Source organism: Antechinus flavipes, chromosome 1, assembly GCF_016432865.1.
Source record: "Antechinus flavipes isolate AdamAnt ecotype Samford, QLD, Australia chromosome 1, AdamAnt_v2, whole genome shotgun sequence".
Classification (NCBI taxonomy): Eukaryota; Metazoa; Chordata; class Mammalia; order Dasyuromorphia; family Dasyuridae; genus Antechinus; species Antechinus flavipes.
The window spans coordinates 670,291,111-670,315,165 of NC_067398.1; the positions used below are offsets into that span (position 1 = coordinate 670,291,111).

General features: G+C 50.9%; 1 protein-coding gene across 2 annotated transcripts in view; it reads left to right on the plus strand.

Moving 5' to 3' along the window:
• The first annotated feature begins 574 nt into the window (after window positions 1–574).
• Window positions 575–24,055, plus strand: part of EFNA2 (ephrin A2) — a 152,184-nt gene continuing 128,703 nt past the window's right edge. Inside the window, exon 1 of one of the 2 annotated variants that reach the window (XM_051972182.1) lies at window positions 575–1,583. In XM_051972182.1, the coding sequence (XP_051828142.1) occupies window positions 1,459–1,583 (125 nt within the window). In that variant the 5' untranslated portion in view covers window positions 575–1,458. The remainder of the gene's footprint in view (window positions 1,584–24,055) is intronic. The other variant, XM_051972181.1, reaches the window with a different exon arrangement.

The window sequence follows — 24,055 nt, forward strand, 5'->3', positions numbered from 1 at the left end:
CGCGCGCCTGCTCCAATCCTCAAGCCCGGCAAGAGGGGAGGAGGCGGGGCCTGAAGGGGAGGGGGCGTCCGGTTCCCCCCTCCCATCTCTCCCGCCTAGTTCCTCCCTCCTCCCCAGGCCCCGGTCGGACCCGGCCTGTCCCGGCGCTTGCTCCAATCCCCAGACGGGAGGGGGTGGGAGAAGCGGGGGAGGGGTCCGGACGCAGGGGCGGGGTCTGAGGGGGCGGGGCCCTGAGGGGAGGGGGCGCTCAATCGGCCACCCTCTGCCCCCAGCCCCCAGCGAACCTGTTGTGGTCTTGGCGCCGAGCGCGCCCCTCCGCTGCCAGCGCCCGGGACGCAGCCGCCGCCGCCACCGCCGCCGCGGGGTGGGGGAGAAGGAGGAAGAGGCGGGAGGAGGCTGGGGGAGGCGGCCCCCGGCCGGGGCGGGGCGGGGGCCGGGGCCGGGCCGGGGCGAGGGGGAGAAGAAAGAGAGAGAGGCAGCAGGAGGAGGAGAAGAAGGAGGAGGAGGAGGAGGAGGAGGAGAAGGAGAAGGAGGAGGAGGAGGAGGAAGAAGAGGAGGAGGAGGAGGAGGAGGAAGGGGGAGGAAGGAGGCGGAGCGCGCCGGTAGTGGCGGCTCTGGGACTCGAGCGCCCGGACAGGATGGGGCCGCCGGGGAAGGCGCACCGGGCGATCGGCGAGGTGGGCGCAGTGCCCAGGGGGCTGTGAGCACCCCAGCCGAACCACCCCGCCCGGTCGGACCACTGCAGCTTTGCTGGGCGGCCTAAAAGGGGTCTTCGCTCCCCCCTCTGCCTGCTCAATCGCCACTGCCGCCTCCAGGCCCCCCCTTCCTCTCCCGCCCCTCGAGAGACCATGGGCGCCGAAAACTTTGTCTCCGCCTGACTTCTTTCCCAAGCTGACCGGGGTCGGCTGCGTGAAGAGGTTCGTCGCCACCTGTCGCCAGTGGCTGTCCCCCCCACCCATCCACCCTTCGCGAGGACCTCATTACTGGGTTCGGGGGCGTGCAATCGGCTCCGGGTACCCGAGGGAGCGTGGGCTTCCCGCCTCGCCCCAGTGCGCCTAGGACGGAGGCCTCCCTCTTGACTGGATCTCTAAGCGCGTCCAGACCGCTGCACGCAGCTTGAACCGCCGGTGCCCCCGGGAGCGCGCTGCTAGGCGAGGAAGAGGAGGAGGAAGGGGAGGAAGGAAACCCGGACGCGGAGCCCAGAAGCCCGGAGGAGCCGGCGAAGAAGGCACCCCCTCCTCTCCCATCCCCCCCGGCCGTCCGCCAACCCAAGCCCCTCACCTTCCAGCTTTCGCAGGGGCGACCGGAGCTCGGAGCTGGGGGGAGGCGGCGGCCGGGCGGGGGCGGGGGCGGAGGAGGAGGAAGAGGAGGAGGAGGAAGAGGAGGAGGAGGGCGGCGAGCCGGCGGCCAGACCGCGAGCCGAGCCGAGCCGAGTGAGGAGCGGAGCGGACTCGCACCATGGTGCAGCCGGGATTGCTGCCGCTGCTTCTGCTCGCCCTGGCCTGGGTCCGCGTGTGCACGGACGACGCGGCCAAAGTGATCTCCGACCGCTATGCTGTCTACTGGAACCAGAGTAACCCCAGGTGAGCGCTGGCGCCCCCCTCTGCACTCTCTCCAGCCCCGGGCGCACCCTCCCCGCTGCCTGGGACCCCTAACTTCCAATCAAGTTTTCCTGCCCGGGCCGGGAGGCAGGGGCTCCGGTTCCGGGCCAAGTTTCCAGGGCTCTTGGAGGCCTTCCCTTCCCATCTCATCGAAAAGTCACCCACGTAATCGAAGCTAGCTAGCTCCTTTCCCCGGAGAGCCCAGGGTCCGGGGAGAGGTTTGGGGGAGAGCATCCTTCCTCTCCTCCATCCCAGCGCCTCCCATTCCCAGACTTTCCCCTGCCTTCCGACAGGGGAATCCGCCCTTGGGGAAGGAGTTCATAGCGACAATGTAGGCTCTGCCAAGGGGCCGGGGCACACGCATTCACACTTGCACACACACGGCAGCGATAGCTGAGGATTCGGGCTGTTCTCGGCGTTGCTGGGCAAGGGTTTTCCGTGGCCAGTGTGCGGGGAATGGGAGAAAGCTCTTTTCGGAAGGGATCCAGGGGTCCCTTCCTGTACCGGGAGTCAAGAACCAAACGTTCTTCGCCAAGACCGCTGCTTGGAGGTCCGGAAAACCTGAGCCGACCCCTCTTGGCCTTTGCCATGGGAGGGCTGGTGATGCAGCTTTCTGGGTACTGGATTGGTGTGGGCCGCTTTGGGGCAGGTGAAGTACCCTGTGACAGTCTGGGATGGGAGGCCTTTGCCAGACGTCCTCCTGCCCCATATGGGACATCCTGAGTGTCGGTCTGTCCCCCACGTTGTTTCTTCTGGAGCAGGCTGATTCCTTAGTGAGAGAGAAAGAAGGGCTAGGTTCGCTTCGGTTCAGGGATTTGGGGTGGGGTGGGGTGCGGTTTGGCCTACAGCTTGTGAGGAATATTGGTAGTAGGGGCTGGTGGGAAGGAGGGAGACAAAAATTTAGAGCTGGAAAACGGCCTTAGAAATGATCATCTCTACCTGTCGTTTAGGGATCAGGAAATTGAGGTACAGAAAAGGAAATAATGTGTCCAAGGTCAGGTATCAAGTAAGGAGCAAAGCTGGGAGTCACACTCCGTTCTGGCCACTCCAGATTCAGTGTGTTACCTGTACTGTCTCGGGACGCAGCTGCCCAGGGATTTCTCCCAGACTGAACTTTGGGACAAGTTCAACCTTCCTTTTTCAATTTGCACCCACTTTCTCTCTGTCTCTCCATTTTCCTGACTTCACCTTTCCCTCCTGTCTCCTTTATTCCTCCTGGGTCCTTCCTTCTCCCAGTCCTGACTTCGACTGTAAATGGTGGGCACGGGCATAGAATGCCAGGGAGGCATGACTCTGCAGTCTCTTACATCTCCCCCAAACTCAAAAGCAAAGCTTTCTGTGCTGACCATTAACACTGTGTGATGACTGGAGATCTTCCCTTTGGGGCAGGAAAATGGGTTATCTGAATTCTGGGATTCCCAGTGCCTGGGACAGCACCCTCTCCTCCCCCTCACACACCAATCTGTTTCCAGCCCTTCTCTTTGCTCAGCTCTCTGTGTCCAATAAACCTTGGGCTGGGAAGCCTCATCTTCCTGCCACTAGGTTATAAATGTCCACACCAGGTTTCCAAGAAAGTTTTTTTCCCCTCTTGTTTTCTGGGTTTCTCCCTCCTTCTCCCATCTCTTCCTATTCAGCACATTTGCTTGTGGACATCTGGCCTCCCGGCCTCAGCTGGGTTTGGTATGATTCTGGAGTTTCTGCCGCAGAGGCCATTTCTTCTCTGCAGCCATCAAAGTTACTTTCTTATTCTTAACAATTCGGGGTTTGATTTTCTTTCTTTCTTTCCTTTTTTTTTTTTTTTTTAATGAAAAGGGATTGAAATTTCCCCAGAGGACCCTGTGCTCCCATCAGGGGAGTAGCCTTGACCTGAGAGAAGTGTTCAAAATCCCCAGGCTATGGGGATCTTATGAGAAAGTTGGGGGAATTGGTGAAGGAGAGGCCAGGGCTGTGGATCGGAAACATTTCCTGCTCCAGCGAGCCCGTGAATCGGCTTGGATTATATGTGCAAATCTCTTCCCATTCGATTGTGGACCCATGTTATCATCCTGCTTCTCGCCTGCATCTCCCTCTCCTTGAGCTTGAGGTTTGGTACTACTGATCTATCGATTCCCCCCAAAATCGACCGAGGGTGTTCCCCTCCTTACGTCGGGATCCTAGTGGCTCAGCTTGCAGAAGTGGGGCTGTTAGCAAGAATAGGCAGAGGGTGAAAAATATAGGTGAGTCGAGCTGTTTGCTGAGCCCCCTGGGACTCCTCCCCCATTCATACACACCTCACTTCTGCCTCCTTCACCCCTTGCTTCTGGGTCACTTAGAAGGAAGACCCAAGCCACAGAGAAGGTCTTTAAAAAACCATTTCCTATTTGTCTCCCGCCAGTCGACTAGCTCCTTTTCTTCCTGGGGATGTCTCTAGTGGAAGTTGGTCGGAAAGTTTCCTGAATCCTTTTGGGGGTTTCCAGTGTATTATCGGGGACATTGGAAGGGCAGACCTGCCCCACCCCAGCCCCTCAGAGGAACCCTTTCAAGGAATCCTTGAACCCCCTTCCCTTAGCTCGAATCAATTTCTCTCCCGCCCATCCCCTTTCTTCCTTGTTTCCCAGGCCCAGCTGTGAGCCCACCGGCTGGGTGCTCAGAAGTTGGGGGCTGAGGTGACTCCTGGCTTTGTCCCTCTCTCTAGTGCTGAGAGTGATAGCTTTCTCTAGGGGTCGAATTCTGTCGCGTATGGAATTTATTATCTCTCTCTTTCTAGTGGTAGTGTTTGGGAGGGGGGCGCGGGCTGTGGGGAGTAGAGAAGGAAGGGGGATTTTTCCCTCCCCCCTTCTTCCGAAGTTTTTGGTTACAGCTTCAATTCCTTCCCAGCTCGCTGGCGTGGCTGGGCCTTTTGTTCTCATAAATGCCAAACATATGCTGAGACCCTTAAGTAAGGAAGGGACGGGACTTCTCTGCCGGCCGCACGATATATCAAACTTGGGGATTAGGGGCTGCTGAAATCATGGGCGATGTTTGCAGGCCTTCAAGTCACTTTGGGTTACAAGGGAGACAAGTAGCCATTTGGAAGACGGCCCCTGAATAATTCTCTTCCCCCATCCACCCCCCTAATTGCTGGTGACTTCCTGACTATAGGGTCCCTTGTTCTGCTACCTCGTCTCATCTGTTTCAGGGCTGCCTGCCCTGCCTGGGATGTGGCCCCTGCTCTTGCCTTTGCTCTAAAGGTGTGGCTCTTCTCTGCTCTGTCTCATACTGTGCTGGGACTTTTGGGGGTTTAGGGGGGGCTTGCTGTGACAAAGGAAGCCCAGAGCTGTACGTCGCCTTTGGCCTGAGCCCCAGCTGCCGCGATACGGCCCGGTTATCTTCAAATAGAGGGATTCTTGGGAGGCTTTCTCTTCCTGCCACCTCAGGTCCCACCTTTTCTTCTCCTCTTAGGATCTTCTTTCCAGCTGAGGAGTGAAAGAGGTCGCCCGTATTTCTAGGGGCAGAGCCAGTGGTGGGGATGTGTGTGTATGTGTGTGTGTGTGTGTGTGTGTGTGTGTGTGTGTGTGTGTGTGTGTGGAACAGGGGGCTGAGTTGCCTCGATCTTTTAAAATGTGTGTGCGAAGGCTTCCCAGCTGTGACAAATTAGAAATAAAAAGATATAATCCCGAAAACATGTGGGCTTGGCTCGCGGGATCAAGCTAATATTGTACGGTGTGAGCAATTTGCCTTCGTTACAGTAATCCACGCTTGATAATTGTACCCAAATTAAAAATCAATTGTCAGGTTGGAAGCACGGGTTTGGCTTGTCCGGAGCTCGGCAGTCTTTTTAGGGAGCTTGGGCGGCCCTGATGGGTCCTCCGGGGGCTGTTGGAAGCTTTCAGCGGCCCCAGGTGATGGGTTCTCTCTGCATCCCCCACCCCGGCCGCAGCTAAGAGACAGGACTTCCGTGGTCCCGCTTGGGGTTGCGGGCCATCCACTGGGGAGGCCGACGGGAAGTTGTGGCTTCGCTATCCTGAGACAAAAGAGACACAGACAGATCCGACTCCCTGTGGAACCAGGGCGAGGCGTACTTGGCTTTTGAATATTTGGAGGGTGTCTTTGTCACTTTGGGTTTGAAATAGAGAGGTAGTCCCCTAATAACCTGGTGAATAGAAGCCCCCAGATGGCTGCGGCGGTGGCGGGGGTCTGACTTTTGGGCGGACGGTGGGGCCTTTTGCTCTGTCTCCCCTTACTTGCCCTCCTACCTCTGCCTAGCCACCCTGGCGGCCCTTCATGGGGATGGTAGCCCTCTCGCTCCCATCTCTGGCTGCTTGGCCAGGACTTTTGCTCTTCCGAAACCTGGAGAAGTAGAGGAAGGCCGGGGCTGAGCCCGGCCAAGTAGCCCAGGCCCCCCCTTCCCGGGCTGGAGGAGGAAGCCGACGGCATGCAGAGGGTCTGGGGGATTGGGGACGAGAACCGTGGGACAGGTAAACACCTGGGCGCCTCTGGACTTTGAGAGTAGCCAGCCGGCCAGCCGATGGCCAAACCCATCTTTAGCATCTCTGAGGAAGCCAAGGAGAGAGAAATAAATATTCTCTCCTGGTTTCCGTGTTCCATTGTACCTGCATATAGGTAATAAGTATGTGGCAGTGTTTCCTGAATTACATTTTTGCCTGCTGTGAAATGCATTTCCTGTGCGTGCCCGGCTGGCCGAGGGAACACAGCCCCATTTGGCATTTAGACAAAGATAGGGACGTGCCTGTGGTACAATTTGCTCGGTCTGGCCGGTCACAAATGGTGCTCGTGGCTCAGGGGTCTGGGATGTCGCTGGAGACTTGCTGGTAACCTCAGGAGGGTTACCTTCTAATTGAATTGCTCTTCTCCTTCTTCCCCTTGCCTTTCCCCCCTCCCTCGGCTCTGGTCACTCCTTAGGAGCTGGGGATCCAGGCTGATTTCAGCCAGGGGCTGGGAGGCAGTGATCAGAGATACCAGGGTGCTGTCCCCAAGGACCACTGTGTCCTCCTTATGCCCTGCTCAGCCCGGGGTGACAGGATGATGGTTGCCCTCTGCTGTCAACTGCCCCCCAAGTCCCGTGGGGACAGAGTGAGAGAGGGGGGACATAGGGAGTGGGAGGTGATGGTTCTTAGTGGGGAGCTGGCAGGAAGAAAGGGAGAATCTGAATGAATGAAGTGGGAGAGGGCAAAGGATGGCATCTCTGCGGGCAGGAAATGAGGTGCAGTCTCTCCTCTGCCTCTCCTCCAGTCCCTAGGTCCCAGGGGGGTCAGATGGAGCTTTGAACTGGAAGGAAGGTAGAAACCACGTAGTCTGGCCTTCTTATTTTACAGAGGGAGGAAACTGAGACCCAGAGACATCAAATGGCTTATCCACAGTCTCATTGCAAGCAAGGAGTTGAGCTGGGCTTGAACCCAAGTTGTCTGCATTTAAATCTAGCACTGTTTCTGCTAAATCCTTCTAAAAGCCTGGATGCCTCAGCTTCTTCTTCTGGAAAACGAGGGTCTCTGAGATCCCTCCCAATTCAACATTTGTGGTCCTAGCACTGATCTGAATTGTGGGGAGCCAAGTGGTTGGGGAGCTTGGATGGTAGTGATGTGACCTGGGCGGGCGGAGGTTGGGGGGGCTGCGAGCTGCTTTCCATCTTCTTCCTCCTCTCGCTGCTTTAGAACGAGTTCTGGAAAACGGGGTGCTCTGCTCTGTTCCCTGAGCCAGGTCCCCCACAGTGGCCGTGTGGTCAGGGGGCTCCTGGTAGCTTCCGCCCCTCCACGTCCCCTGCTGTGAGGGGTCAGAAAAGGGAATTGGTGCGTTTGCAGGCTGGGAGCACTGGGATGATGATGCATGTTGCTTGGCACAAGGCGAGTGATGAGTCCCCGCCGGGGAGGCCCCTGGGCCACCCATCAGGTGGGCCTGATCCCGATGGGGCTCCAGAGCCGGGAAGAAAGGGGAGGTCAGTGCTGGCAGAAGGCGGGCAGGAGGCCCTGAGTGTCAGGTGAAGGCCTTTTGGCTTTGGGGCTGACAAAGCATTAACAAAGGAGAACCGTACCGGCACCCCCGTCCTCCGGGGGTCCCCGGCCAGGGTCTCTGCCTTCTGCTGTAGAGGGAGGGTGGGGAAATGCTCGTGCTGAGAATTTGTGTGATCTCGGCCGATCGGAAGCTTCCGATCCATCTTCTTGTTGCTCTGTGAATGCCGGGCTGCTTGACCCCATTTCCCTCACCTCCTCATCCAACTCTGCCCCTGGGATACATAATCCCCCGCTGCCTTCTTTCCAAGGGCTCGCCGCCCCAGGGCCCGTCCCCTGTGTAAGACATTTGTCACCTTCCTTCTCCCTGGCCCCCATCTTCTCTTTGCCAGGGTCTTCTGGCCAGAAGCAGACGAGGTTCGGGCCTCTAACCAGGTCCTCCTACCCAGTCGATCTTCCTCCTCCTCCCCTGCTGGAGCTATCTTCTCAGAGATTCCTGACAGCTGCATGTTTAGCATCCAGATGTGGGCTGATGGTTGTGCATCATTCTGACATCTGGCTGGGACCCAGGGGGCAAAATGTTGCCATTTTTAGGGTGCGCTCTGTTCCTTATCCCGACTGAGTATCTTCCTCCCCTCTTTCTTCCCACCTGCTGGGCATAAAGAGGCTTATTTTGGGGGGGTGTTCGGGGAGTGCGGGCTACTTTTTCCAGGGAAGGGAGGGAAGCACATGTGAATTTGGGAAGAGCAGTGGTCTCTGGGCCAAGCAGAGCAGGGACTACTGATGCTGGCTGAACTTGGCAGGGGTCCTCTGTCTCGTGGTACCAGAAGGATCCTGGAGGGGTCCCGTACTCTGCAAAGGGAGGGGTGGCCCAGTTTCTCGGAAAATGATGGAAGTCAAAACTGCGATTCTTCTCTAAGATGGCAGAGGTGCCAGTTGGCACCATTCCCTCCTCGTGCCCCCGTATCTTCCAGAGGTGGTTAGAGGTGCCCCCTCCCCCTTTTACCTGTATGTTACAGTATGGTAACATGTACAAATGAGTGTGCAGTGTGTGGGGGGGCATGGTAGAGCTGCATTTCACCGGCCTCCTTTTGGGAATGTGGGGGGAATTAATGATGCCACGGAACTCTCACTCACCTGCTTTTGGAGGGCCCGGGCCCTCTGGCCGGGTAAGGTCTTACACAGAACATTCAAGAGGAGGGAAGGGGGCTTCTTTGGCGCAGGTGGGTTACAACAGGAGGAGGTGGTTGTTCGGGACCTGATTTTCCTTTGCTTCCGAATCCCTGGACCGTGAGGATATGGACAAAGGAATCTCTGGGATTTGCCTAAATGCAGAGCGGGCCAGTCTGATGGCAACTCAGCTTAAGGGGAGAAGGCCTTGACCTGGAGAACGATTCTGGTCTGAGACCTTTCCTGTCTGATGGGATGTTGCTGTCGAAGGGCCTGCTCCTCACCCAGGGTGCAGGGTCACCTAATGCACAATATACACGAAAGAAGGGAGAGAGGGGCTGGGGGCGGCTCTCTCACCCCCTCAAACCTGGAGAACGTTGATTTTGTGGGAGCTGAAGGCAGGGCAGGAATCAGGAAGATCTGAATTCAAATCCGGCTTCAGCTGCCATTGATCTTGGGCAAATCGGTAAATCTTACCTCAGTTTCCTCATTGCTAAAAATGCGGATAATAACATCACCTCCCTCGCAGGGCTGGGGAGAAGATCAAAGGGGATAATAATTGTCAAGGGCTTAGCCCAGTGTCTGGCACGTAATAAGAACTACATAAATGTCAGCTATTACTGTTAACTGTTATTATTATCTCAGCACCTGGGGCTGCGGCAGGTAGGAATAGACAGACTGGCAGGGGACACTGAGGAGGGAGGCAGCATGGTCTAGCGGACGGCACTGGAGTTAGCAGCAAGGCGTGAGTTCGAATTCCACCTCAGACATTTGCTATGGTGTGATCCTGCCTAAGTCACCTCCGTTCTTTCCGTCACAGTTTCCTCATCTGTAAACTGAGGGTGATATAGCAGTTCTTTCACAGGATTATTCTGAAAATTACATGATATGATGAATACAAACTCCTTTGCCAACCTTAAATGTGCTGGGTGAACGCCAGCTATGACCATCTCTTTATATTTTGTTGACGAGTTCTGAGCCTAATCGTCTGAGAACAAGTTTTATCCTTCACTACTGTTGTTATTATTATTATTTAGGGCCTGAGATCCAATCCTGGGTGTGTTTATAACATCTATAACTGTGGACTAACTCTCTCCCTCTCTTCTTTTGTAAAATGAAGGGCTTGGTCCAGTCCATGTCTCTGACTTCCTTCCAGCTCTTGAGCCCCCAGATCATTTTCCTAGGGAGCTTAAGAAGAGAAGACCCTCATGTTGGCCGGGGTCTACACTTTTCCCTCTTGGGCTGACATCGGTCACCCTCGGTTCCCAGGAGGAGGAGCAGGTGGGGGTGTGCCTGGAGCCAGGCCTGTGTGGACATAGGGGTGACTCATCCACAATTCAGGGAGTCTGGACCATCCAGGGCCATCTCCATCCTCCTGATCTATATCTGGACACTGGGCCCAGCTGGCTCTGGAGGGAAAAGTGAGGCAGGTGACCTTGCACAGCCCTCCCTCGCTTAAATCCAATTCACTCATTATGTCACAGTATCATCTCCTTGAAGTCCTGGTCCTCCTCGAGAACGAAGGACAAACCACAAGAGGAGGACACTGACCTGGCCTGACTTTCTGATGAGTGAAGACATTGGCCTTTGGGCCTTTGTGGCCTGGCCTGTGCTGCAGTTACCCCACTGTCCCCCCTGGGGAATTACCCTGTGGTTATTAGTGAGTGGAAGGCCTCTGGGGGGAGGAGAGTGGACCTCACCGTTTAGCCAAAGGTAATTGGCGATTGTAGCATCCGGCTGGAGAGGCTGGTAGAGTTTGACCTCTTTGCTCAAGGTCACGTAGGGAGTACTTGTCAGAGCTGGGATTCTGACTCCCAGCTCCTCTCACTCCAGAGCTCTCTCTCTCTCCATCATACTTTTGATATGGGAGTCACCTTGACAATGAGCAAAGGTTCTGGCTGAAGTGGAAAGTTGTTAAGAAGTGGGTGCTGGGTAATTCCTCTTAGCCCTGAGAGCCTTCAAATTGCTGATTCCAATGATCCTCATTTAGATCCTGTATGTATGTATCTTCTAGCTCCTCTCTTCTCTGAATTTTCTTTTTAATGCCGAGATCTGATTCTGTGACCAGGTCAGCCTGTGACTGGCTCATACCTGGGACGTGGGGATGGTCCCCCATCCCTCAGCTGCCTCTCTTGGCTCAGCCAAACAACTTTGGTTTATTCCTAAACCCCCAGACGCCAAGTCTTTCCTTTGGGATGGTGAGACTATTTTAGGAGAATAGGTCTCGGTCCTCAGGGATTGAGGGGGAGGGTGCTGGCCGCTCTCCCAGGAATGAGGGTCTCCGCCAGGCACCCTGAATGGAAACAGAAAAAAATTGATTAGTGTATGAGGGAAGATTCCCCTCCAACCGTGGATGTCTTTTTGTTCCAGAGCCGTCATCCCCTCTCCGACATGGGCACCCTTCAGAGAGGGAGCCCTTGCTGAGTTTTTGCATTAAAAAACTCACATGCATAAAAATGTTAAAAAAAAAAAAAAGGCACCACAACTCAGTGTTTAAAGGGATTTTGAAATCTTGTTTTCCCATTGCCCGTTGGGGATGAATTTTCCTCGATAGAAAAGGAGGAATGGAGGCGGTCTTGGTTTTCTTTTGCCTTGAAGAAGGTTTTCCTCTTTTTCTCCTCTGTCTTTGTCAAAGAAATTTGTGTCATTTATTCCAAGAGTCAAAATATTTTCTGTCTTGCACAGTGGTAAGGATGGCACGGTAGAAGGAACCCTGAATTTGGACTCCTAAGAGTCGATTTGAATCTTTACTCGGCTCCTTGGTAGCTTGGTGATCTCAGTTTCTTTCTTTGTAAAGTAATGGAGTTATGCTAGATTGCTAACATCCCTTATGTTTTTAGACCCCATACAGTTTTTTTTAAAACGGTGATTAGGAGGGAATGTTTAGAGGATCAGATGGAAGTGGGATTCCTGTGTGGGAAAGGGAGAATAGAAATAGATTTCTTGGTTCTCCAGAAAGGCCTGTGTCAAGGGGGTAGGGATCTGATTTATGGACAGGATTCAGGGTCTCATTCTGAGCTGGCTACCACGAGCCCCCCTGAGTTTCAGATCAGACAGGGCCAGGAAGGGCAAGCTGGCTTTAAAAGGGACCCGTTACCGAGCTGGAGCTGTGGTTCAAAGGAGGAAGACATTTGCAGAGGCATGAGGAGAATCAGCTTGCGGGGTAGATGCTGGCTCCCAGGTGGATTTCCATCCCTTCTCAAATTTCTCTGACCTGATCCCAGGTGGTTTTTTGTGAAAATGAGAGTTGTGAGAATGGAGCTCTTGGGGGATAGTCTCATCCCCTCAAACAGCCGGGAACATCTCTATGCTGGCTGTGACCGGGGCAGGTCCTTTCTCTAAAGGAAACCTCCTGTTTCAGGCAGGGAGTTAGAGGTGGACAGGGGCCCATGTTCACACATGTCCTACTCACTCTGACCTCTCCTTTTATCTCTGTGGTCAATATGCTGTGTGATCTGAGGCAGGAGGCTTGTCTACTCTGGGCTACTGCAGCCATCATCCCCTTTGTAAATGAGAGAGAACAGACAGGTACCTGCTTTGTTCGACATTGGACAGTGGCTTCTCAGGAATACTGGCTACTTTTGTGAGTGTGAGCATGTATGTGAGAGGGAGTGTGTGCAAGCATGCAAGTGTGTGAGAAGGAGTGTGTGCAAACATGCATGTGTGTGAGAGGGAGTGTGTGTGTGTGAGCATGCATGTGTGTGAGAGGGAGTGTGTGCAAGCATGCATGTATGAGAGGGAATGTGTATAAGCATTCATGTGAGTGTATGTGTGAAAGGGAGTGAGGGCAAGCATGCATGTGTGTGAGAGGGAGTGTGTGCAAGCATGCACATGTGTGAGAGGGAGTGTGTGCAAGCATGCATGTGTGTGAGAGGGAGGGTGTGCAAGCATGCATGTATGAGAGGGAATGTATAATAAGCATTCATGTGAGCGTATGTGTGAAAGGGAGTGAGGGCAAGCATGCATGTGTGTGAGAGGGAGGGTGTGCAAGCATGCATGTATGAGAGGGAATGTATATAAGCATTCATGTGAGCGTATGTGTGAAAGGGAGTGAGGGCAAGCATGCATGTGTGTGAGAGGGAGTGTGTGCAAGCATGCACATGTGTGAGAGGGAATGTGTGCAAGCATGCATGTGTGTGAGAGGGAGGGTGTGCAAGCATGCATGTATGAGAGGGAATGTGTATAAGCATTCATGTGAGCGTATGTGTGAAAGGGAGTGAGGGCAAGCATGCATGTGTGTGAGGGGGAGTGTGTGCAAGCATGCACATGTGTGAGAGGGAGTGTGTGCAAGCATGCATGTGTGTGAGAGGGAGGGTGTGCAAGCATGCATGTATGAGAGGGAATGTATATAAGCATTCATGTGAGCGTATGTGTGAAAGGGAGTGAGGCAAGTATGCATGTGTGTGAGGGGGAGTGTGTGCAAGCATGCATGTGAGCGTATGTGTGAAAGGGAGTGAGGCAAATATGCATATGTGTGAGAGGGAGCATGTGTAAGCATGCAAGTGAGTGTGTGTGTGAGAGGGAGTGTGTGCAAGCATGCATGTGAGCATATGTGTGAGAGGGAATGAATGCAAGCATGCATATGTGTGAGAGGGACTGTGTGCAAGCATGCATCTGTGTGAGGGGGAGTGTGTGCAAACATGCATGTGAGCGTATGTGTGAAGAGTGTGCAAGTATGTATGTGTGTGAAAGGGAGTGTGGGGAAACATGCATGTTAGTGGGACTGCATGTACAAACATACATGTGAGCTTGTGTGTGAGAGGGACTGTATGTTCAAGCATGCATGTGAGGGGATGTGTATGTTTGCGTAAGAGTCCGGGAATCTTGCTTGTGGGGTCACGTGTATGTGTGTATGTCTAATGTTCCCGTGTTCCCAGGATGCACTTTGGCCATTCTTCCCATCACGCTGTGCTGGGCCTGGGGTGCTGCTCAGCAGCCACAGGATATCCCTCTTTGTGAGGGGGATCAGTGTACCATCTCTTTCCCTCGGGGGGAAGTTTGGCCTGGAAGGTGAGAATAATCTTTTCTCCTTCCTCACCACTTTGAGGAATCCCTCGCATCATTTACCCTCCTCCCCCAAAGGATATGAGAAAGCGAGCTGGAGTCTGGGAGAGGCTAGGCACTGGCCAGGCTGCTCTCCCCACATTCTCCGGTGCCTCAGCAGGTCCCTCCTCTTGGGCCGGCTCCTACGCTGTCCTGAACCACCTGCCGTGCTTCTCCTTCAGCTATGGGGCCAGCCGTGCTTAAGATCCAGGCGTCCCATGGATCCTAGAGCTAAGTCCCTAGAGCTGGCTGCCAGTCCTAATTCTTGTGGGTATGTATCCATGCAAATATTTAAATTGAATTGAAATAATTGGTTTTTTTACATCATCCTAAGACCTATTTTGGAATAAAACTCAAAAGGGAAATAAATAATAGAAATAAATAAAAAGAAGAATAAAAAAAGGGAAAAAACAATTCAGCAAATCAAACTAACATGTCAGACGGTCTTAAGAGTTTTTGCAGCGCTCCACATCCGTAGGGAGGTGCGTTTACATATCTCATCTTAGGAGCCAAACTTGCCAGCTTCCTTATTTTAAAGATGACAAAACAGACCCAGGGATAAGAAATGATGCCCAGGATTCCTTGAGTTCGGCCAAAAGTCTAGGGATGTTAGAACTTTGAATATACCATGTACACACATGTATGTGTCTGTATGTGTGTGTTTAGTGTATGCACATCAAAGGGCTCTGACCCTATATTTGGGGTGTCATTGGTCTGCATTGGTAGGACGTCTGCTCTGGGTGCAATGGCGTCTGGGCAGAGTGGAGGCAGGAGTGCAGGTGGAGCCCTGAAAAAGCAAGTAAGAGCCCCCATTTTGTCTGGATCGGGGAATTTCTTCAAGCTTGAATTACTAATTCTAGGGATTTTTTTTTAAGAAAACATTTCATGGTTTTTATTATTATATCATAGCTACTTCTGGATAACACATATCCCCTTTCTCTCCTCTCCCTGCCTCTTAACAAAGAAAAATAGTTTTACGAGAACAGTTGACAAATGACTTCGTCTAGGTGTGTATGCAACATTCTGTTTCTGTGGTCACTCTCTTTCCAGATCCCAGGGACATGTATTTTATCTGTTTTTCTGGACCAATATTACTCAGCTTACAACTTCCTTTTCGTATTTTTTTGCTCATTAATATTGCTGTGATCCTTGACCACGCTCCCTGTTTGCTCTGTATTAGTTCCTATGAATCTGCCTGTTTTTTTCTGAATCTCCTATATTTGTTGTTTGCCTGCCTGCGTGCTGCTTATACCATAGTTTGTTCAGCTGTTTCCCCACTTCACCCACTTCATTTCCTATTATTTGGTACCCTAAAAGGTGCTGACCCGGCTGTCTAGGTATAGGTGGGGCCATTTGTCCTTCCGACCTTCTGGGGATAAATGGCCATTAGTGGGCTTGCTGAGTCAAAACAGGTATTGTACCTTAGGTGTTTTCTTCATGGCTCTGGGGATAAATGGCCAATAGTGGGATCGCTGAGTCAAAACATACGGACAGGTATCGTACCTTAGGTGTTTTCTTCTGTGACTCTGAACTGTCTCACAGAATGGCTTGGCCAGAACTGACACCTCAGGCTGTTACTAGGCAGAATTTGGGCCAGACATGACATTCTTTGAACTCACTGTGTATCTTTGGATCCAGAGTGCAAGTCAGCTGTCATATCATGTATTGACAAGGAATTATGATTCTCTTCTCTCTTTCTTTTCTCTACCTGGCTCCAAACAGATCTCCTTTCAGGCCCTGAGATTGGGACCTGGCCCTTCTTTCAACATGGGGAGAAGATGCCTGGGAGGGTATGAGTTTAGGTGGGTTCTGGAGCCATTGTCCCCATCCCGTGTTGGTTGGTGCAGTGCCATTTGGACTGAGGGACCCCAAGAAAGACATGAGGGACTTTTGCTCCCCCAGTCCCGCCCCACGAGCTTCTGCTAGGTTAGAGAGGAGTCCCGACTTAGGAAATTGATGAGGAGGTAGGCGGTATGGTGTCTATTCAGAGCTGATGAGTTAAGGATCTGAGAGTCTGCAGTTACTGCTGTCTCTGCCCCCTGTCCCCCATCTCTCCCTTCTCAGTCCCAGTCTCAATTCTAGGGGCACATTCTGCTTTTAGTTGCTAGTTCCTGGCTCTGGGACTTGGCCTTTGGGGTGTGGAGGGGCTGCAGGAGGGAGAAAAGGGGAGGCAGGGGCCAGACCCTGCCTGTTTCCCCACCTTGAAATCTCCTCTTTTGAAAGGACTCCTTTTTTTCTTTTCTTTTTTTGATCTGGGAACAGAGCAGGAGGAAAAAACTATCTCCTTTCTCTCTCCCATTCCTTTCTGTTCTCGGCTCCTTTGCACAAATGGGCCCCCCTGCCTTTGTGTCTAGAACATTTCTTCTCTTTCCTCTTTGCCGTTGGGAAGCAGGCAGGAGTGGAGAGGTTTAATCCATCCTTTCGTCCGGGCTTTGTTCCCTGGTCCTCAGCACAAGGGGCTGCCTCTCCCTTGAGTCCATTATCTCCTGGGGCCTGTAATCCCATCCCTCCCTCCCCACGGCAGGGGCCTCCTCGCTCCTGCTCCCTGATATCTGTGTGCTTTTATCCCCACCCCCCACAACCCCCTGAGATGTGCTAGATGTTGGGGCAAAGGGGGTCCTGTTCCTCTTTGCTTCATAGCTTGTGTCTCCCGTTTCCCTTCCAGGTTGGGGGGCAGACTCCTCCCCAAGGGCTTGGACGGCACCCCGGCTTTCTTGTACTCCTGGATACCTCGTATAGGTGTGAACAATAATTGTCATTAATATGATTATTGCGTAGATAACGTTCCCTAGAGAAAGCTTAGAGGGGAATAAACTTATAGAATGATGAGAAGCTCGAAGGCGTCTTGGAAAGAGCCCTAATTCAGAATTAAGAGAACATGTGTTTGGATCCTAGCTTTGCCACTCTTTTCCAGTGGGATCTTGGGCGAGGTGGCTGACCTGGATCTCAATTTGTGTATCTGTAAAACGGGAGAGGATGGGCTGAGGTTGGACCAGAAGGTGATCTTGGATAGAATGGAATAGGATGGAAATGTGGTGAGAGCATGCAGACAAACACAGCTTAGTGGAAAGAGCCTGGATTTGGAGGTCCACCAGGCGTAGTCTCGCCCTGCTGTGTCATCACGTTGGACATGTTAGTGCCTTGCTCCCAGCTTTCATTTCTTCCTCTGGAAAAAATCAGTCAATGTCCATTTTATTTGATGTTCATTAAATTCAGAATAGAACTTCACAAATGAGAAAAGAAAAATAAGCTTTAGATGAGCCTCTAGTCTTCATTAGGATCTATGCTAGGGGTAGGGGATACAGAGACCAAAGGCAAGTCCCTGCCCTTAAGGAGCTTTCACCATCTGAAGGTGGATACAATGTAAATGGATGTGGGATAGACTGAAGATTCTCAAAGTAGATACAAGGTAACTGCAGGTGGGACTGGGACTTGAAAGGGAAGGTGTGAGTGCCTCCTTACTCAGCTCATATTGACTTAGAAAACCACAAATTAACATTTTCTGGGTTGTTGTATTTTTCCTTATTTTGTTAAACATTTCCCAGTTCTCCAATTCACTTCCCAATTAATTAATTAATTTCCCGATTAATTTGGATGGAGCATTCCAGTTTGTTGCCTCTGGTCTAGTGCATTCTCCCTTTTTTTTTTTACAGAGCAGGAAACTTCAGTCTGTTGAGGTTGTTACTTGTCCAAAGTCACACAGTATGTGGGAGACCTCTGCCTCCCAATCCGGTGTTCTTTTCATTATGCTGCCCCAGCATCTGTCTTTAATAGAGGAAAGAGAGATACATCCTTGAGATAACATCTTTCTGTATCCACATATCAATAATAAATCAACAGCCAGAGTAGCTTCTGCATCCCACCTTCACTTTGCCGGGCCCCTCCTCGGTCCAACGTCCCAAGCCAGGGGGCAGCCCTTTTCAGCCTTCTTTGTGGACGATGGAGGGGGGAGGAGACCTGCTGCAGGTACTCTGGCCCCAGCCCCTATCAACCAGCTTCACTTGGGGCCAGGCTGTTTATTCTTGGGGAGAAATCGAGCTTTTATCTCTAAACTGGCTTTTATAAAAATTATTTATTTTTTTCTGAATGCTTCTTCAGTGGATTGTAGAACTAGCACCCTCCTCCCTCGAGTTGATTCTCAGTGATGTAGCCAAGTCCTTCAAAGTTTTATCTTTTAAGAAAGGCTCCCTCACACCCCTGTTCTCCAGAAAAAGAGAAAGGAGAGAGAGAGAACAAGAAATTTTACCACTGTTTTATTATTTTTTTTCCCAAAAGGATAATTTTGATTTCTCTTTTTGATGGAAAGGAGAAATAGAAAGGACGAAAGGAGAGACTTTCTGGGACCTTCTGGGTCTGGTTGCCAGGAACTAGATGCTTTTATTATAGATATAGATAGAAAGAGAGGAGGGAAGGAGGGAGGGAGGGAGGGAGAGAGAGAGAAAGAGATTGAGATTAAGAGCAGGGGAGGGAGGGAAGGAGGAAGAGAGAGACAGAAAGAAGGGAGGGAGGAAGACACACACACACACACACACACACACACGCACACAGAGAGAGAAGAAAAGCAGCACTTTCCTCCAACTTAAACCTTATTAGAAAGGAGGCCTTTTGTATTCTGTTGGTTCCAGCTTCCTGTCTTAGTGGATCAACAGTTCAATTTGCTTCTCGAGATTCTCTTGGAACTAAGGGTCTGCTCCAATCAGTTGGGGGATGTGGGTCAGAGGCAGACCAGGGGAGGAAATAATAGAAGGAATCTTAAATATTATCTAAGTCAAGCCTTTCATTTTACAGATGAGGAAACTGAGGCTCAGAAAAATGTAGCAACAGGAAAAGAGCTTAGAACACACATTGGATGACATAGGTCAGGACTTCTACCACTTTGGGCTCTCTCTGGCAGAGTTCCCAGCTCATATTGTTATTTTGTCATTTCTTTAGTCATTTCTGAGTCCCTGTGACCCTGTTTGGAGTTTGCTTGGCAGAAATATTGGAGTGATTTGCCGTTTCCTTCTCCAGCTCATTTTACAGATGAGGAAACTTGAGACCAATAGGGTGAAGTGACTTACCCAGGATCACACAGTCAAATTCAAATTCAGGCCTTCCTGACTCCAAGTTTGGTGGTCTATCCACTGGCTACCTGGCTGCCTCTGCCAGAGTTGCACCGGGAGCTGGTGTTTTTCGAGCAGAGGCTTGGGACAGGTGTCCCCCACCACTCAAAGTAAATTCGCACTGGCTCCCTGTTTTGGGAGCATCACCGTGGGAGTGTCGCCAAGCTTGGCTTGAGGGAGATCCCAATCTGGGGCACAGCAGGGAGCTACACCCATGTCCTAATCATCGGTCCCGTGAAAGGCTCCAGCCCATGTGTGCTTGTAAACTGACCCATCCTTCCTTTATGAGACGGATCGCTGTGACAAGATGAAACCTGGATCTCCAAGAGTGAGTGGGTGGGAAAGGCAGGGCATCCCCGGGTTCTGGCTATTCCTGGGCTTTGGAGCTAGAAGGGGCCTCTGGGACTTAGCCTGGCCAGCTCTTCTATTTAACAGATGGGGAACCATAATGTCCCAGCTCTAAAGCTGGAAAAGGATTCTCCTAGACCCTTTAGTCTACTTCCCCCATTTTACAAAAGGGGAAATGGAGACCCAGGTTGCACAGTGTGGATGTAAGCTTCAGTGGTGGGATTAGAACTTGGGGCCTCTGTCTCCTGAGCCAGGGCCATGATGTAAGGGCTCAAACTATTCTCAGTAGCCAGTGGTGCTCTCAAGCATCCTGCATCCCCTGCCCTTTGAGTGCCATTTTTTGGGAAAGTTTTGGGAGAGAGCGGGACTGGGGCTGTCCTTGGGGAATGAGTCTTTTGACTATCCCTCAGGTCTCTCCTAATCCATCTCCTGACCTCAGCTATGGGGAGGCTGTGTGGTACAATGGGCAGAGTCCTGGACTTGGAATTGTGTTCAGATCCTGTCACTAATTCTTAGTGAGATGATTTTGGATTTCTAGTTTCCTTCTTAGGTAAAAGTGATGACAATAATGATATTACCTCTTTGTTAAGAAAAATGATTATAAACTTTTAACACCTTAAAATCTGGAAATTACTCTGAAAAAGGATATTTGTTGTGGTTGCTTTGGGGTAATTCTACTAGTCTTGTGTGTGTGTATGCAATAGGGGTTAAATGACTTGCCCAGGATCACACAGCTTAGTGTCACATGTTTAGGGCTGGGTTTGAACTTGGGTCCACCAACTCTGGAACTGGTGCTCTATCCACTGAACCACCTAGTTTTACTGGAAAAGACTTTACTAGTTTTTTCTTTAATTTTTTATTGATGCTTTTGTTTTTTATATCTCAGGCATTTCTGGATAAAACATTCTTTCTCCACCTACTGTAGAATCATAATCTTAGTCATAAATAACATTTATATGGCACCTGCTATGTGTTAGACGCTGTGCTAAGTGATTTATAAGAATCATGTCGTTCGGTCTTCACAACAACCCTGGGAGGCAAGTGTTGGCATTATTCCCATTTTATAGATGGAAAACTGAGGCAGATGGGGGGAAGAGACTTGCCTGGAGTCACACAGCTAGAAAGGTCTGAGGTCAAATTTGAACTCATGTCTCCTTGCTTCTAGTCTCTGCACTATTGTCACTGAACCATCTAGAATGAAATCTTTCTTTATGGAAAATAAAAAATTATAAAAAAGGGACTGTTACAGCCACTCCATCTGAATGTGTGACATTCAGCCTTGAGAGTCTCTGCTTTTCTGCTGAGAGGTAATTCTATTATTCTGTCTGCTCATCTGAGCATCCCACCAGTGGGCAGTGGAGTCAGGGAGGCCCAAGGCAGCAGAATCTGGTCTGGTCTGAATTCTGATGGGCAGGAGGGGAGGCTGTGTCTGCTGATTTCTATCCTCCCCTGACCACCAGGAATGTAGATAAAGGAGAAAAAAGATCCCTGTCGGAACCCTGGAGACAAAATAATACTAGAGATTTTGAGGAACAGTGAAAGGGAAAGGAGAGAAACAGGGCCTCTGCCAAACGGAACTTGGACCTGAGCCTGCGGTGCCCAGGGCGTCAGGGCCCCACCCTGGGTATACACACCTCTTGCCCCACCCTGGCACATACCAGGAGATCCACAGGAAATGTCAGAACTTTGGAGTATAGAGTGAGAAAACCAGAGGGGAAAGGATGGCATATTAGAACATGGAATGTGAGAACTGGGAAGGAACTTAGTACAAGGAACATGAGAGTTAAAGGAGGCCTTAGAATGTGGAACGTGAGAGCTAAAGGAGTCCTTAGAAAAGGGAACGTGAGAGCTAAAGGAGTCCTTAGAAAAGGGAACATGAGAGCTAAAGGAGTCCTTGGAACAGGGAAATGTGAGAGCTAAAGGAGTCCTTAGAATGTGGAACGTGAGAGTTAAAGGAGTCCTTAGAATGTGGAACGTGAGAGCTAAAGGAGTCCTTAGAATGTGGAACGTGAGTGCTAAAGGAGTCCTTAGAATGTGGAATGTGAGAGCTAAAGGAGTCCTTAGAATGTGGAACGTGAATGTTAACAGAGTCCTTGAAACAGGGAACGTGAGAGCTAAAGGAGTCCTTAAAACGGGGAACGTGAGTGCTAAAGGAGTCCTTAGAACACAGGATGTCAGAACTGGGAGGACTTTTGAAACAAAGAATGTGAAAGCTGGGATGGCCTTTAGAACCCAGAATGTTAGAGGTAGGAGAGTTCTTAGACCATAGAATGTTAGGACTCAGAGAGCCATTAGAACACAGAATGTCAGAGCTGGGAAGAGGAGATTTAGAACACAGGATGTGAGAGCTGGGGGCCCTTAGAATAGGGAATGTGAGAGGTGGGAGGGCCCTTAGAACAGAGAGCCCTGAGAGCTAAGAGAGTCCTTAGAATACTGAATGGCAGATGTGAAAGGACCCTTAGAATAGAGAATGTCAAAGTCTTTCAGATGTTATAGTTCAGATCTCTTCCTCTTCTACAAAGATCTGAGACCTAGAAAGGAAAAAAGAATTCTCCAAATTTCTCTCTGTAAGCTAGCAGCAAAGCCTGACATGAAATTCAGCCAGAGTTCTCCCCAGTGCTGGGCCCCCAGAAATCTGAGGGGTTCCTGAGCTCATTTTCCCACTTTACCTGCTTTGCCTTGCAAACCTGCATAGGATAAAGTAGAAATAGCTTTATCACATATACATGCAGTGTCTGCTATATGTAATATATATTTATTGCTACAGATGTTTATTTTAAAATAGCATTCCGGGGAATGTGACCCCTGAACAAAGGTGCTGTGGGCTGGAGAGAGACACAGCTGTCTGTTATGACTGAGGACTGCTATTTTCTTCCATTTGTTTATTCATCCAACAAATAGTCACAGGAACTGCCATTTCGGTAGTATTTTTGTTTGCAAATCATTTTACAGCCATCAGCTCACTTGATCCGTGCAACGATTTTGTGAGGTTCTGATTTTGCAGAGGGGGAAACTGAGGCTAGAAACAGTGACCTGCCTTGCCAGTGATCACTGCTGGCAGGGGTTGGGCCAGAGCTCTTTAGGACTAGGAATCCGAGGCCGTGCCAGCCCCGTGCAGAGCCTGGTGCTGGGTCTTTGAGGAGGCACAGAGTTGAGATGACGCTCTGCCCTTGTCCCTGTGGAGCCCACAGCATCCTAAGACAGATGTGTCTAACTACAATATGTGCTCTTACATCACAGAGGGGCAAAGCACTGTGTCAGCTAAATGAGGTTATAAGGGGGAGGCCCCGGCCTCCGAGAGCGTTTCCTCCGGCCCGTCTGCCACACCTTCTCCTGGCAGGAAGGTCTCGGAGCAGGCCGGGGCCCATCTCCACTGGCCTGGGATGGGAGTGGTCCAGGAAAGATGAAGGGCATTTCCTGTAGAGTGTGGCCTGTGATAGTCTGTCAGCTGGCTGCCTGGCCAAGGTGCCTTTTCTATTTGATGAGCTCAGCCTTCCCTCTGGGACCCAGCAGGGATTTATCATAAAATCAATGGATTTAGAGCTGGGAGGGCCCTGAGAGCAGGGGATGTCAAGGGGCTCTTAGAATAGGGGATGTCAAGTCTGGGAGAGTCCTTGGAACAGAGAATGTCAGAGCTAGGAAGGCCCTAAGAAACCTGGGAGGAGATTTAGAACAAGGAATATCAAGTTTGGGAGGTCATTAGAACAGGGAGTGTTCTTTTAGAGGGCTTTTATTAGAACACTGAATGTTAGAGCTGGGAGGGCCCTTAAAATATAGAGTGTCAGAGCTGGGAGGGTCTTTAGAGCATAATACGTTAGCGCTTGGAGAGACATGAGAGCATAGAATTTTAGAATCGAGAGGATCTTGGACTATCAGAATAAAAGGGAACCATTAGTTCTACTATTTATCCATTTTATAGAAGAGAAAACTGAGACCCAGAAAGAATTGTTAATTGTTTAGGTGTCACATAGGCACTTAGTAATAGATCTGGATACTTGATTTGTCTTTTTTCATTTTAATGTTCTTCCCACTGTGCCATGCTGTTTCTTCACCAGTAGAAACCCAACCCATCTTGTGCTGATCCTGCCACCTGAGGTTCTATTGAGTTTTATCATTCCTCTCAGCTGCCTTCTCCTTTGATCCTTAGAACCGCTTCTCCAAGGAATGCAGGGCAGAGATGGGCTCTTTGAGACCTATGGAAAGAAGGAGACTTGGACAAGATCTCACAGTGAGCCAGGATCCTAGAGGAGGCTGGACCTTAGGTCTTTGGAGTGAGTCTCTGTTCTTTGCTGTCCTGCTAGCACAAGGTGCTGGTCTTCCTCCTAGGTGGAAGGAAGGAATGTAGGGGTGCGAATCTGTTTGCTGCTGACTTAATAGTCTGGCACGATTTACTCCTCTTGGAATGATCTCCCCCACTTTTTCCGCTCCCTCTTTGAATGTCCAAACAGCCACTGATTGAGAAAAAACACGATGAGAAAAAAATGACTCTGAATTCTCTGTGGCTTTTAAAAGAATTTGCATTTTGTTAATCACAGAAGCATCTACATACATTTGAAAAATAGTCATCTATATATGCAAGACATTATTTTATTCCATCTACAGAAGAGGTGTTTGCTTATTTGTTATACTGAGTCGTGCTGCATATTTTGTTGGAACAGAATAAAGGTCAAAATGACAGTGCTTGGTATGCATATGGAATCAGGGATCCCATGTGATACCTCTACTTTCTGAACCCCCCACTCCTAGCAGTCCGTGGCCCATAGCTGGGGAAAACGCTGGTCTAGTGCCTGCCAGCCTGGCCTTGGAGTCACAAGACTTGGGTCCTGTTCTTGGCTTTCCTAATGATTCCCTCTCTGTGACCCTGCCC